The sequence below is a fragment of the Heteronotia binoei genome, chromosome 1 (genome assembly GCF_032191835.1).
Source record: "Heteronotia binoei isolate CCM8104 ecotype False Entrance Well chromosome 1, APGP_CSIRO_Hbin_v1, whole genome shotgun sequence".
Lineage (NCBI taxonomy): Eukaryota > Metazoa > Chordata > Lepidosauria > Squamata > Gekkonidae > Heteronotia > Heteronotia binoei.
Genome location: NC_083223.1, coordinates 251974568 through 251990035, shown reverse-complemented (window position 1 = coordinate 251990035; position 15468 = coordinate 251974568). Strand labels below are relative to the sequence as shown.

At 48.1% G+C, this 15468-nt stretch overlaps 1 protein-coding gene across 1 annotated transcript in view; it reads left to right on the top strand.

Annotated features, from left to right (window-relative positions):
• Positions 1 to 14760, top strand: part of CDC42BPG (CDC42 binding protein kinase gamma) — a 67679-nt gene extending 52919 nt beyond the window's left edge. The window contains exons 21-37 of the mRNA XM_060250239.1: positions 883 to 935; positions 1466 to 1570; positions 1903 to 1956; positions 2480 to 2585; positions 2954 to 3087; positions 3551 to 3690; positions 5252 to 5333; positions 5591 to 5807; positions 6160 to 6222; positions 7301 to 7888; positions 10420 to 10517; positions 12348 to 12432; positions 13064 to 13184; positions 13430 to 13547; positions 13757 to 13874; positions 14019 to 14104; positions 14515 to 14760. Coding sequence (XP_060106222.1) covers positions 883 to 935; positions 1466 to 1570; positions 1903 to 1956; positions 2480 to 2585; positions 2954 to 3087; positions 3551 to 3690; positions 5252 to 5333; positions 5591 to 5807; positions 6160 to 6222; positions 7301 to 7888; positions 10420 to 10517; positions 12348 to 12432; positions 13064 to 13184; positions 13430 to 13547; positions 13757 to 13874; positions 14019 to 14104; positions 14515 to 14580 — 2234 coding nt within the window. The 3' untranslated portion in view covers positions 14581 to 14760. The remainder of the gene's footprint in view (positions 1 to 882; positions 936 to 1465; positions 1571 to 1902; positions 1957 to 2479; positions 2586 to 2953; positions 3088 to 3550; positions 3691 to 5251; positions 5334 to 5590; positions 5808 to 6159; positions 6223 to 7300; positions 7889 to 10419; positions 10518 to 12347; positions 12433 to 13063; positions 13185 to 13429; positions 13548 to 13756; positions 13875 to 14018; positions 14105 to 14514) is intronic.
• The last annotated feature ends 708 nt before the right edge of the window (positions 14761 to 15468 follow it).

Sequence of the window (15468 nt, the reverse complement as noted above, 5' to 3'; positions counted from 1 at the left end):
GCACATCAGTGGGGAAATGTGTGGGCTTTTGTAAACCAGATTCTAGGAGGACTGGTAGTGCCCCTCATTATTTATTGATTTGCTGCCATTTTTTTCCTCCCACCTTTCATCTGAGGCACTCAGGGCCACATACATGGCTCTTTCCTTCTCCATTTTTATCCTCACTACCATGCTAGGAAAGAGGGTCAATTAGTCTGAGAGAAAATGACTACATCACACTGTCCCTCATCACTCATATTGTTCTCAGAAGTGTCTTCAAAATGAGCCCTTGGCACCATCATAGACACTGGCCTACCACACCACTGAGGAAAGCCTTTTTTCCCCCTCAGGAGTCTTCCTCCGACTTAAGTGGCTCTTTCTTCACTTTGAGTGGCTGGTTGGAGGAAAGTTCCTTTGGGCTATAGGCTCTTCTTCCAGCCTAGGCCTGGAGACATGCCAGTGTTTCAGATGCTGTGGCTCAGAGCCTGTGAGGAAGTAATGATGGCCTCTGCCCACAGATGTGCCAATGGCTTTTTTTTCCAGTAAGAGACCATAGCCAGCTCAGACAGATGTGGGTATAGGGGGCAGAGATGGCATAGCTTCCAAGCAAAATGGAGCCCTGGCCCTTAAGTAGAAGATGGGATCTATACCCTGCCTTTCCTCTTAGCTCAGAGCAGCTTGGATCCACATGAAATTTCCTTTAACAGAAAGGATTTCCATCTATGGAGTAGGATATTTGCCCCCCAGCCCAGCCCCAAATACTCCCTGCAATGGTTACTCCAAGTGGAAAGTGAATCCCAGAACAGCTTAGTAGGAGAGTAGGTGAATTTTGTTCTTCCCCTTCTCTCTGGGAATGAAAACTAAGAACTGAAGCCAGTATGCCTTTTCTCACCCTTCTTGCAGGTACCAAGCACCAAGGCCCGCTCATCCCCTTCCTCTCTTTCCGAAGCGCCAATGTGAGTTTTCCTGTACTGTGAAATGGAGCTGGTGGAGAGATTTGCTTCTCCAAACTGGAATCTGGGCAGGACTAAATTCATTTACATTTATAGCTTTAATTTTCAGGGGTGCTTGGTTTTTGTAAAGAAAAAGGCCCCCTGTCCCCTGCCCCAAACTATAGGGTGCTTTTTAACACGTGAAGACATTTGTGTGTTAAGTATTACTTTATATTCCCTTCGGGTTGTGTGTCTTCAACAATCCTTAAAATCCAAACAGAAACAATACTTGGGAAAGGTGCCAAAAAGAAATTGGAATCAGTATACATTTGAATGGCTGCATGCAGATCTGAGTTAACAGAAGTTGTAATCAGAGGGCAAAAGTTCAGTATTCATGTCTGTGTGTGTGTGAGAGAGAGAGAGAGAGAGAGAGAGAACCCGGAGAGAGCACATATGAGAGATACAGGGTGGTTGTGTGTGTGTGTGTGTGTGTGTGATTAGCAAATTCTGGTTGTATCTGATGGCAGTCTGCTTGTTATTACCTTGTTTGTCAGAAGGACGCCATTGCTTTTGGTGGCCCCCCTGAGACCCAGGAGGCTCAGAAGCCTCCGGAAGAGGAGCAGCTGCACCCTGAGGGAAGGAGAAGCCTGCGATCCAGTGTGAGTACTGAGTGGGACCATCCCAAATGGGCAAGCCCTGAAAGATGGTCCTCCTCAAGAGCCCATCTTCTCTTTTCTCTGTGGCTGTGTTGGGGCACTTTCCATTGGGTGAGGGTTGTAATAGCATCACAGTTGTAGAAGCAGCAGCAAACAGGGTGGAGCCAGCAGGGATGGCCCTCTGTCTGAAACCAGAACCCTAGGGTCCCAGGTTGAGGGTCCTTAACCAGAGATGTCAGAAACTGGGCTGGGTATGTCTTGCATCAAGGTGATTGTGTTGCTGTGCTCCTGACCATGACTTTGCTGTAATTTTCCTTTTCCATGTTTCACCACAGGTGCCTCCAGCCCAGAGGGTGGTGGCCACCACAGAAAACAGCAACTCCCTGAAGGTAACAGAACCTTTGCATAAATATCTCCTGCTGTCCAGAATGCTGTGGGATTTGAGATGTAGGCCCTCAGAAGTTGGCTTCCTCACATTGGCCCATTGCTTCTCTCCTTCCCCTGACATTTTCAAACCAGGTTCTCAGAGACTGGTGAACACTGACAAGGAACACTGACAAGGAACACTGAAAGGCAGTAAATCCCTGAGTGGCAGTGCCAGGAGGCAATATCAGGGGAAGGCTTTGGCCTCTATGCTTACTTGTTGGCCTTTGGTTGGCAACTGTGTGGGACAGGATGCTGGGCCAGATGGACCACTGGTCTGATCCATTAGGGCTCTTCTGATGTTCTTATGTCTCTGCAACAGTTCACTGGTGAGGGAGAAGTGTTCTGTGTAGATACAAAGGTATTTTTGCAGGTCCAGAGCTGAGGCCTCATGAATTTCAAGAGTAAATCCTTGAGTTAAGAAGTTCCTGCTGGCCTTGTTTTTTTCCCCTCCTAAACAGCTATCTTCTTCTTGCCTTATTTACCCAGCCTAAATCGCACAGTTTCAAAACGCACAACTTCTCCACACCCACCAAATGTATGCGCTGCACATCACTCCTGGTTGGGCTGGTCCGGCAAGGCTTGGCTTGTGAGGGTGAGTGACGTCTGGTTGTGGGAGAGGGGACGAGAGCAGGTCCTGGCAAAATGGGAGAGTTTTACCGGTGGGACCCCATGGCCTTGTTGCACCAAGAAATAAGCTGGGGGTTCATTTTATGAAAGGATGGATGTTTCAATGTTCAGACTTTTAAACTTCCAAAGCAAAGAAAGGGCATTTTACCTCAGAATCTATAAACTGCTGGAACTTCAGGGTGAAGGACCAGAACAGCCACAATCTCCCTTCCTACACCAGTCTTCCCTGGAGCTGGAACTTTCCTGTGTGGAATGGCTCAGGGGTCCTGTTGACAAGACACATTGGGTGTGTGATGTCTGGCCCCTGAGCTCACATTTCCTCCACCTTTTTAGCCTGCAACTTCGTCTGCCATGCTTCCTGTGCTGGGGGTGTCTCCATCTGCCCCGCACCGCCTGAACAGCTCCAGAAAACCATGGGAGTCAACCCGACAACAGGAACAGGGACAGCTTTTGAGGGGTTCCTGTCGGTAAGATCTTGGCTCCCCCAACCTCAGGCACAAATATTGCTGGTTCTGTCTGAGTTTCTCTGTTTTTGGCAGATTTCCAGAGTTCTCTGGGAATGCAGTGGGACCTGTGTGTTAGAGCAAGAGAGCTATGGGTGTGTGTGTTTAGTGCTGTGTTGTTCAGGCGTTGGCGTTCAGCTCCTCTTTCTCTATCATGGAGAAGTGCCTGGGTTCTGATGCCACAGACGATAGTATATGGGAAGAGCAGGAGCCCTAAGTTCTGTCAAACGTGAAAGGGGGTAGAATTGGAGATGGGAAGGGAAGATATGATTCTCTTCTGGCACAGTCTTTTCCCTCTGCCTCTCCTTCCATGCCAGCTAGACAACAGAGGTTCCCTTTCCTGTTGCATCCTTTCCCATTGGAGCCTACCTGTTTTCTGCCCTCTGATGGTGGAGGTGTTCTTCAATGACACCACCTCTCCTGACAGGTGCCAAAGCCCGCTGGGGTAAAGAAGGGTTGGCAGAGGGCTTTTGCTGTCATCAGCGATTTCAAGATTTTCCTGTTTGATGTGCCAGAGGGGAAGACTTGGCAGTGCGATGTGGGTGTCATGCATGTCACAGATATGAGGTAAGCAAATGCTGTGCTCTGGAGGTGATGCAGGAAATAGCACTGTGGCCCTCTCTACAAATGTTCAGGGAGTCCCGTTTGCAATGAAAGAGCATCCCAGGCTCTCACCAACCAGCCTGGTGCCTTTAGTGGGTACGGTAGCTCCCTTACTGAATAATTCTTTGCTCACAATTTGTGTTAAGCTGCATTAAGAAGCTGATTACACCTAGAAAATAATACGCAAATTGTAGTTTGATGTCACAATGTGGATTTATGTTTTTTTCTCACTGCAAAAACACTGAGCAAGACAGTTTACTAGCAGCCCAAGTGCAGAAACAAGGACAGAACTGGGGAGAAGAGGGTGGTTGGTGCTTATTGTTACTTGGGAAGTACATTTTCAGGAGTGTTTGGTGGACTTGTATGTATTGTATCGGAACCTGCAACTTATAACCTCTCCCCACAACATCTCCCTAATTAACCGGTGGGATTGAAAGTCACTCCTCTCCCATGTTGTCTCTGTTGCCCACTCTTTGTTTCTCCTACACAATTGTAACCTTCAGTCCCACTTCTTTTAGTTTAGGTTAGTTTGGTTTATTCAATTTATATCCCGCCCTCCCCGCCAAAGCAGGCTTAGGGCTTTGCTTTCTTACTACCAACCCTATGTGTGTGTCTGCCCATCTTTCTCTCTCTCACCGCACCCTAGCTAAAACGCTGCTTTCTGGCAAAGCTCCCAGTCATAACTGCAATATATAATATAAAGAGAAGGGTGAGAAGTGAACAACCTATAGAAATTAGAGATCATAAACTGGGAATGTGGAATCACCAGGCTGGCTCAGTCAATGGCATGCAAGGATGCAAAGCAGAGCCAATAGATGGATGGATCCTAATAACTGTGATGAATCACTGGTCCAGGATCCCAGTTTCCTGCGTGTAACATTTAATAAATACAGTATGCATTCCCAGGTGCCAGATGTACGTTGTTATTAGTTGGGCGGTGCAGGACGTTCAATACCTTCTGGTGGTTGACATTAGAAAATGAATTTCCACTTCAATGGGAAATTGAAAAAGGGAGGGGGAGGGGGAGATGGGGAACAGTCCTTGGGGAGTTTATACAAAGTATACCCAGATTTCCAAAATGTGTGTGTTTTGTACACAAATCAGCCTTTACTAACAGGATGTTGGGCCGTTGCTTTCTCTGCCAGACAGCTGTGCCTACGAATAAGTCTTACCCCTACTCCTTGGCGTGTTATTCCCTGCCCATGATGTGGTATTAGGACACGGGGCAGGTTTTTCTTTATGCTTTTAGGGGAAAGGAAGACTATCAGACATGGGAATGTCATTTTTGGTGGCATATATGTTCTAGTCCCAGGCTTTCCCTTTCTGCAGTAGAACAGTGGAACTTGCAAGAGGGAACAGACTGATTCCACAGCCTGGCTCATTGGTAGGGGTCCGTCATCCACAAGGTACTTTGAGAGGCATCCCCAGCACTCCTGACTTAGCAAGATGAGTAGGTGCACAACATACTCTAGTATCCAGGAGAGGAACATTTCTAAAGGATCTTTTTTTTCCTTCTTGGCTAAAGGGATGAGAATTTCTCCGTGGCTCCAGTTTTGGCCTCTGACGTCATCCACGCCAACAGCAAAGATGTACCCTGCATATTCCGGGTGAGAGAGAAGAAATGGGAGATGTGTGGGAACACATGTTAACGGGGTGGTATGGCAGGTACACCAACTGCAAGCTGCAGCAGCAGCAGTAACCTGGATGGCTGGGTGCCGACATACCTGTCAGTCAAGAGGTCTGCTTGTTCTGGCTCCACTAAAGTAGGATGGTCCCATAGCAACCATTGGGCAACTTGAGTTCTTGCCGGGATTAAGTCCCACTGAGGCGAGCCAGCCTTTGACTTACCTCTATGCCACCCCAGGTGATGGCCTCCCAGCTGAGCTACCCCGCCACCACCAGCTCAGTGCTCTTCCTGGCTGACAGCGAAGCTGAGATGAGGAAATGGGTGCAGGTGCTGACGGAGCTGCATCACATCCTGAAAGAGAACCGGCACCACGACCGAACAGTCTACATCCTCAAAGAGGCCTATGATAACAGTCTGCCCTTCATCCCCCATGCTCTGTCAGCAGCCATCATAGGTAGGAAATGGGGGGGAAAGGCCCACCTTAGAGGAAATGGGCCCACTTTAGTGTTAAGGCCCACAGGAGGTCATGACTCCAATTTCTGCCTTTAGTGGCTTGTGTTGAGGATGGGATATCTTGTGCTCCATTTACCAACCTACCATCAGCAGGCAAAGGGGGATTCTCATCACCAGCAGTGCTTTGTATATCTGCCTTTCTAATGCTAATTTATATCCGTTGTACAAACTCACAAGGAAACTGACTGTAATAGCATATAGTAAAAAATTACAAAAAATTAACAGAGTGAGTGAGTTTGTACATTCTGTATTCTGTAATCCTTGTTATATCCACAATTTATATCCTTTGGCAGACCGGGATAGAATCGCTCTGGGTACAGAGGATGGCCTGTTTTTGATTCACCTTCGAACAAATGGTAAGGGATGCCTTTTCTAAGACAGTTTTGAGATTGTAAGAGCCTGAGTAGCCCAACGAAGCTCATAAGAGCTTGAGAGTTAATCTAGGTTGACCACGGTTAGTACTTGAATGGATCACTCTACAGAGACAGGTAATGGCAAACCACCCCTGTTCATTTATTGTCAGGAACAACCCCTGGGTTGGGGTCAGTCTGAGTTTGTAATGGCTTGATAGCATGTTCCTTTTCTTCCTGGAGATTGTGAAAAGAAATTGCTTTTATCTGAAATCTGGTTTTATTTATTGTTTTATCAATTGTTGTACATTGCCCAGACAGAGCCCAGCTTCGGCTGGGATGGGGCAATCCATTAAGTGAAATAAATAAATAAAGTGCTAGTGCACATGTAGAGACACCCTAACCCAGCTGCTGGAACATCCCAGAATGTAAAAAGAATAGTCCCTTACAACTCTAGCTTGGAAAAACTTTTTTATAGTAAGAGTTGTTCAGCAGTGGAATCAGCTCCCTAGGGAGGTGGTGAGCTCCCCCTCACCGGCAGTCTTTAAGCAGAGGCTGGGCAAACACTGGTCAGGGATGCTCTAGGCTGATCCTGCATTGAGCAGGGGGTTGGACTAGATGGCCTGTATGGCCCCTTCCAACTCTGTGATTCTATGATTCTCATTGCCTGCTCTGGCAGTGGCTCTCCAGGGTCTTAGGCAGCAGACTTTCACATCACCTGACCCTTTTTAACTAGAGATGCTGAGAACTATTTTGTGAGTTTCCTGCATTGTGCAGTGGATTGGACTAGATGACCCTGAAGATCCCTTCCAACTCTATGATTCTATGAATTAGACCTGGGACCGTCTGCATGCAAAGCAGAGATTGTACCACTAAGCCAAAGCCTCTTTCTTCAATCCTGTTCCTCACTTCCAGCATGGAGATCCCCAGTCTTCTTGGCCACACTGCTCCTTCAAACCCATGGGACTGTCAGATTACCACTGGTGGCTTTGAATTGCAATTAGCCACAGGATATTTCAAGGCTCTGTTGTCTTGCAGAGAGTCTTGATTCCTTCTCCCGGTCTTTCCTTTCCCTCCACTTTAGATGTGCTGCAGATTGGTGACTGCCGGCGAGTGCAGCTCCTCCTGGTCTCACCACAGGCCCAGCTGCTGTCCGTGCTGTGTGGCAAGAACCACAGTGTCCGCATCTTCTCTTGGGCTGAGCTGGAGACACCAGAGGCTATGGGGACCAAAGTAGTGGAGGCCAAGAGCTGCCAGGCGGTAGTCACAGGTCTCATTTGCCGCAGCACAACGCCCGTGCTGTGCATGGCTTGTAAGCGCCAGGTCCTGTGCTTCCAGCTGATGGCCACTCGTCCTCCTCACCGGCGCATCAAGGAGATTCAGGCTCAGGGCTACGTGCAGTGCCTGGATGTCCTGGGAGATCGTCTCTGCGTGGGCTACCCGTCCGGCTTCTCCCTTTATCCTCTGCTCAATGAAGGGCCACCCGTGAACCTTCCCCATGCCGAGGACCCTCGGGCATCAGCTGTGGCCCAGATGGAAGCTCTCAAGGCCGTGGAGGTCAGCCTGAGCGAGCTGATCCTTTGCTTCAGTGGATTCGGCCTCTATGTCGATGGGCAGGGACGAAGGAGCCGCCCCCAAGAGCTGATGTGGCCTGCTCCTCCCCTCAGCTGCTGTGAGTGGCCCTCAAGTTAAGGAGAAGTGGGGTTTGGTTCAAGGGGACACAGAATCGCTATCACACTGCCTACAGCTGAAGGCAAAGCTTATTTTATTTATTTAGTTGGTACCCATTCCTGCACACACACCCCTCCCGGTAGCAAACAACAGTGGAACCGGCTTCCTCAGGTCGTGGGTTCCTCAGGAGATGGTGGGTTTTTAAACAGAGACTAGATGGCCATCTGACAGCAGTGAAGATCCTGTGAATTTAAGGGGAGGTATTTGTGAATTTCCTTTATTGTGCAGGGGGTTGGACTAGATGACCCTTGAGGTCCCTTCCAACTCTATGATTCTATGATTCTAACAGCATTCTGCTCTCCTTCATTTTGTTCTTATACGAACAGCCCTGTCAAGTACATTAGGCTGAGAGGACATGCCTGGTCCAAAGTCACCTGGTGAGCTTTCATGGCAGAGGGGAGATTTGAACCTGAGTCTTCCAGATCCCGGTTCCACAATCTAACCTCTGCATGACATTGGCTGCAATCTGGTTTCATCTGTAAAGTGAAGGAATCAGAGTTCACACTTGACTAGTGCTACATCAGGGTGGCCAAACTGTGGCTTGGGAGCCAAATGTGACTCTTTCCTCCACAATACTCCCACTAAACTGTGGAGTCTTGTGAGCAAAAATTCTACTTTATGAGCTACTGGCATTACAGTTGTGAGCAAGCAATTTGGCTACTCCATAAATTAGTTTGCTCTGGGACCATAAATTAGTTTGCTCTGGGACCATCCTTCCTGAGTTAAGACAAAATGTGTGAGCCAGAGACTAAAAAACTGTGAGCTAGCTCACACTAACTCAGCTTAGGGGGAACGACTTGTTGGCCAGCTTGGACAAGGCATTTATCTCTTGAAATCACTTTGTCAAGTTGGCTGGCAGCTTGGAGAATGCATATAAACTTAAAGCTGCTTTCTTTCAACCTCTCCCTCCACCATTTATTTGCCTACTTGCCTTCTGGCTCTCAAACATCTGAAATTTATTCTTTGTGGCTCTTACATTAAGCAAGTTTGGCCACCACCAGGCTAGATATTGTCCATGTCCAAGTCTGAAATGTGGGTTCATCAGCTCAGTGGTTGAACACTTAGAGCAAGGGTTGCCACTGTGGTGCCTTTGGGTGCCATGGTGCCTGCAGGCCTCTTCTGGAGCCTGCCAGGTATTTTTAGAAAGTGGGCAGGGCCAAGTAGGGCTTTTGCCCAGCAAGGCTTCTGACTGACTAATGGAGATTTCATAGGTTGTGCAAATGTTTTTTAAATGTTGCTTTGACAGCAGCTGCCGCCACGGTACAAGGATCTGCATTGTGTAACTAAAGTTAAGAGGCAATCGTTTTGCAGCTGGCTCCACCTCCTGTGGCAGCCATTTTGTTGCTGCGTCCACCATGCTGTGCCGGAATTCCAAAGGTGCTCATAGGCTCAAAAAGGTGGGGGATCCCTGACATAGATCATCCTAGGCAGAGACACTGATCTCTCAATTCAAACAGTGGGAAAAGATGGCACTAATGCAGCCCTTGGCATGGTAGATAAATGCCCTGCTATGAAAAACAGGTTCAGGGGCTGAGCCATAAAGAGCCAGTTTGGTGTAGTGGTTAAGTGCATGGACTCTTATCTGGGAGAACTGGGTTTGATTTCCCACTTCTCCACTTGCACCTGCTGAAATGGCCTTGGGTCAGCCGTAGCTTTCACAGGAGCTGTCCTTGAAAGGGCAGCTGCTGTAAAAAGTTCTCTTAGCCTCACCCACCTCACGGGGTGTCTGTTGTGGGGGGGGGGGGGGAGGTAGAGGAGATTGTGACTGCTCTGAGATTCAGAGTGTAGGGCAGGATATAAATCCAATATCATCATCATCTTGGAGGGGGTCCATGCATCCCTCCTAGGCCAGGGGTGTCAAACTCATTTTGTTATGAAGGCTGAATCTGACGTAAATGAGACCTTGTCGGGCCGGGCCATGTTGGGCAGGGCTGTGTGTGTTCCTATTTAAGATTAGGTAGCAGAGATGCAAACTTTATAAAGGGAGCAGACAAACACAATTAAAGATTTTAAAAAAGAAAAAAACTTAAAACATGCTTAAAACATTAGCACATTAGTCTTAAAGGTGCTTTCTTTGTATTTCTCCAATGGGATTGAGGAAACTGGGCAAAGGAAGCTCTGGATCTTTCCTTTGTTCTCCAGGGGACCAGGGTGGGGAGCCTCAGCCAATAGAAGGAAGAGAGGATTGGCTCATTAGCTCCTGTGTGATTGAGCAAGGCTTGCAAAGCAAGCTGTGATACAGAAGGAAGCAAGGGAGAGGGAGAAGGAAGCAGATGACAGCCAGTTGTTCAGGGGCCTGATAGGAGCCCTCCGGGGGCCTGATTTGGCCCCCAGGTTGCACGTTTGACACCTCTGACATACGCTTTTGCAGTGCTAGATGCAATTCCATTCTAAGGGGGGGGGGGTGTACACAAACACAACGAGCAAATCTTCATGTCCATGTTGTTTCCTCCTCCCCCCCCCCCACTGTAGGTTACAATGCTCCTTATTTGTCAGTGTTTAGTGAGAATGCTGTGGATGTGTTCGACGTCCGGAAAGCAGAGTGGATTCAGACAGTGCCATTGAAAAAAGTGAGTGGGTTTTGTGGGGTTTCTTGGCCTTGATCCCATCCTGCCTTTGACTCTGTCTAAAAGTGTCTCCTCTATTTTCAAAGTAGTTGTGTTAAACATGGATTATAAGAAACAAAAAAAAAGAATTTGGCATCTTTTCTCAGCACACCTTGGATTTGAGCCAGACTGCATGTGGTATGTAGGCCAGATTACACTCTGGTTCCTCAATGTCATGTCGCTCTTGCACATTTCTGTCCCTACCCCCTTCGTCCAAGGAGTTCAGAATGGAATACATGGTTCTCCCTTACTCACAACAAACCTGCGAGGTAGGGTAGGTTGTTAAAAGTCTAATCCAAGTTACCTCATGAACATTGACAGAAAAAAGAGTTGTGCCTGGTTCTTATATAATCCCTGCACAACAACTGGCTGTTACAGAGTTCGCATCTGTGCATGGCTACGGAGTTGCATCTGCAGAGCAAAACAGACTCTCCTCCCCTGCCCCCCCCCCCACACACTTTGGAGAAGTCCTGCAGCCTTCTGAACTTTTCATTGCAAGAGGCTTGGGTCAGTCTCCATAAAGTGCAAATAGGTCTTGGGGCAGACCGCACACCCCTTAGCTAGTTGAAGGACACAGCTTTGTGGAATAGGATAACAGATTGAAAGGCATAACTTGCTGAAATTGGGCCACACAACCACTTAAAAAACATTATTGGACAGCAATTGTAGAATTAAAGATGACTTCCTTGGTTCTTAGTTATATCTCCATCTTTCCTGGCTTTTGCTTTCAGGGTACACTGTAAAATTCACCCATAAGGCTGTAACCCACTTGTTGTTAACAGTACACTATGGTTCTCATTAGTGAAGCACCAAAAAAACTTCTCCAAACCCATACAAGGACACTGTCCAACTGACTGAAAATCTTCAGAGCATTGATATATTCATTAGTTAAAACTATGTATGTATGCATAAACATTAGAAGGAAACCTAGTACACTTGTGACCCATTCTGTTAACTATCATACCTTCTCCTGCTAGCAAGAGTCAAGTCAAGTGAGCCTTTATTGGCATAAATAGCAAGAGTCTTTTTTGATGAAAGAGGCTCCCAGAAGGCTTTTTTCTTTCCTTTTTTGCCCTCACAGCCAACTTATGGCAAGGCCATAGAGGTTTCAAGGCAATAGGTGATTTGCCACTGCCTGCCTCTGCATTGCAACCCTGGACTTCCTGAGTGGTCTCCCATCCAAGTATTAAGCAAGGCTGAGTCTGCTTTGCTTCTGAGATCAGATGAGATTGGGCTAGCCTGGGCCATGCAGGTCAGGGTGTCTGAAGTCCCTTACCTCAGGGCCAGCTGCTTCTTCTAACCGGGGCTTTTTTTTGTAGCAGGAACTCCTTTGCATATTAGGCCACACATCCCTGATGTAGCCAATCCTCCATTAGTTTACAGGGCTCATAGTACAGGGATTACTGTAAGCTCCAGGGGATTGGCTACATCAGGGTGTGTGGCCTAATATGCCAAGGAGTTCCTGCTACAAAAAAAGCCCTGCTTTTAACGTTACAAATCCATGAGATCTAAACCTGTTTTTAGATGATATGTCCCCATGACACAGCAAGCCCCATGTTGCTGGAGCTGAGGCATTCTCTTGAACCAGTGTTAACAAAAGAAACATGTTCTCTGATTATGCAGGAAATATTGCTACCCTAGTTTATGCATTAACTTCAAAGAGGCGGGCTATTTGACCTCTGCACCCAACCACCTTTTATCCTGACGGCCAAGGTGCTTTCTGCCTCAGGGAACTTTAATAGTAGCAGCCCATGCTGCTGGCTGCCTTAGAACAATGCCCTTCTCTTTGAACAGGTACGTGCGCTGAACCTCGAGGGATCCCTTTGTACTTTTGGTACTGAGAAAGTGCGCCTGACCTACCTCAGGAACAAGGCCTTAGGTAAGGGGAAAGGCAGGAGGACTTTGAGAGCAGTGATACAGCATTTTTATCCTATCCCTCCTTTCAAAAGAGCTCAAGATAGCCTGTTGTTCTCCCCCTCTTCTATCTATGGGAGGTTAGGCTGAGAAAGAATGGCTGTCCTTAAAAGTCACCCAGTGAGCTGACAAAGGATTTCAGCCCAGGTCTCACTGGTTTTAGTCTAACACTCAAAACCATTGGACCACCACAGCTCTGCCAAACTATGTTGCAGGGAGCTGATTTGGCCTTGAAAAGGCTTCTCAAGTCGTTACTTCATCTTCTTAAGTCGTTACTTCATCTTTCACATAATAGACTAAAACCACAGGAGGTGGTGGTGGCCTTGCCACTGTGTGACACAGAGTGTTGGACTGGATGGGCCATTGGCCTGATCTAACATGGCTTCTCTTATGTTCTTATGTAAAACCCTGATCATAGAATGCTGAACTGAAAAGGTCAGTTGCCACCAAGCAATCCAGCTAGTGTGAGGGAAGGGAAAGGTCAGTTTGGCCTGGAGGGAGGAAAAATCCTGCAAGTGAGACACACTGAAAAAGGGAAGGAAATCAAACCAAGTTGACAGTGGCTGGTACTCCAATTTCTCCCCCTTCTTTTCCAGACCAAGACGATTTTGATATCCCCGAGTTGACAGACAACAGCCGTCGGCACCTTGTGAGAACTCGGCACAAACGCCGCTTCTCCTTCCGCATCTCCGAGGAGGAGCGGCAGCACCAGAGGAGGTAAGACTGAGTCTGGAGAATACACAGAGAGTTTCAGTTTAGGAGTGCAGTGGCTTAGGCTCCACCCAGGCTGGTGGAAGTCAGTCCTTGGCTGTAGGGGCCTGAAGGCTCCCAAAAGGCAGTTTTGCAGAAGGCCACAAGGAGGTGGGTGTTCAGATCCTTCCTCTTGCAAGGCTGTATGACAGCATTTTGGTTCCTGGCATGGCCCAAGCACCTGTTCACTTGCTATGTCCCATGTCTCTCAGGGAGATGATGCGGGACCCTACCCTCCGCTCCAAGCTCATATCCAGCCCTAGCAACTTCAACCACCTCGTTCACGTGGGACCAGGCGAGAAACAACATAAGCTGCAGGAGTTGCTTGTGGTGAGTGAGGGAATGGGAGGAAGGAAGCAGTGCTACTTGAAGGAAGAGAGGGAGACAGACCAAAAACCTGAATTCTCTCCTTTTGCTGAATGCAGATCTTTTGAAGGACTTGATATTTGAAGGACTTGATTTCATCCTTCACATTATGGTGCTTATCCCTCCATCTCCAGTTTCAAAAACCTGACCTTTCAGTGTCAATCTGCTTTCAGGCCCAGGAGGAGAAGAAGCAAGAGGCCCAGGCCCGTTTGCGCTGCAGCAGCTTTTCTGAGATCCGGCGGCCCTCTTCTTCAGGCAGCGATAGCACTGGGACAGGAGACTCTTCCTCAAGTAAGAAGTGTGGCAGGGAGAGAAGAAGGCCTTTGAGCCAGAATCTGCTGTAATAAGCAACACCTGCCTTCTGCAGCGGGTGGAAGGGGATTCTCCTTCAATGCTTCATAGTAACTGCCTCTCTCTTTGCTTTTTGTCCCATAGGAAAGTACAAGTTGGGTAGTTCTTTGTCAGAGGACTCCTTCACATCTCCACTGAGCTTTTCTTCTGGCATTGACATGTTGGTTAAGGTACGGAGATTCCTGAAGCACTTATGCAGCTCCTCTCCAATTTGTCTCTTTCCCCCCACTGTAATACCTTGCATATATTCAAACAGTGCTTTCTTGGGGAGATGGTCAGTCTTTGGGGTTGGATCCTTATCAGCTTTTAGTGCTTGAGCTCATTCGATTTCTCCTCCTCACGGCAGCCTCCATCCCACAAGGCTTTTGTGCAGATGGTGCCTGTGAGCTGCAGCACAGTTTTTCCCCCCATAAAAGATGTCTTTCCTTCTTTTCCACCAGCAGAGCAGTAGGTAGGTTCTGTTGAGATGGAGGACACCTACGGCTCTTTAGAAGTCCACTATCCCAGCAGAACTCAACCCTAAGAGAATACCAAGTAGCCCAGAAGCTATTGACAAGGGTCTTATTTTTCCTTACGGCAGATCTCTGACCGGACGCGGAGCCTTCCTCCCCATAGCAACTCCAGCCAGGAAAGCACCAACTCATGACGGGATGGGCCGCTGAAACTACTGCCGCTGCATGCCTTTGGCCGCACTGCTTCTTACAACAAAAACGGGTGCCTTTTCAGGGATTCTTCCAAGGCGGCAGAGAGACAGTGGTTGACGGAGACCCTTGCCTGCCTGGAGGAATAACCGTCCCCTTCTGCCAGATGTTGTGGGAGGAAGATGCAAACAGCACAGCAGGCTTCAAAGATGGCCAGCCTGCCCTCCCCTCACACTGCTCAAATCTCAGGGAAGGCAGCAGTACGGCCCAGTGGCTACTGCCTACTCTTGCTTCTCAGTGACAATGAAAGTACCAAACTCTCATCTTACCAGCATTTTCTGCTGTAGCAGCCGTAGGGGAGGGGGAGCCCTGCTTTGGAAACATTTTCAGGAGCATTAAGGTTGTTGTTTTTTTGTTTTTGTTTTTAAAGCTAATCTAGTTTCTGCAGTATTTTTAAAGAAAGGAAGGGGGAACCACCCTGGCACAAGTTGGGATGAAATGCATCAAGGCTAAGGCGGGGCAAAAAACCAGCAGCAGCAGCTCCAAGACAGCTGCAGGTCAAGAGGACAAGGCAGACAGGCTCCTCCCTGGCAACAGTGCACACCGCTGTCCATCTGTTGTCCTCAGCCGCACACCCAGCAAAAGTCACACACAGCTTGCAGACGGCTCCTTTTTCCGTCTGAGGAGGAAACAATAAAGCACAAAAGGGTGAAAACCCAATTATTTTATGGTGGGGGGGGGAGGGAGGTGGAAGATTCTTCCCAGAAGCACTTCTATAGTATTGGAGAGGGGGAAGGACAGGAAAGGCAAGGGACTTACCTGTAGCTGTTGAAGGGTCCCACACCTACATAGTGCCTTGGGATAGTACAGAGATGGTGCACAAATGGTGCATG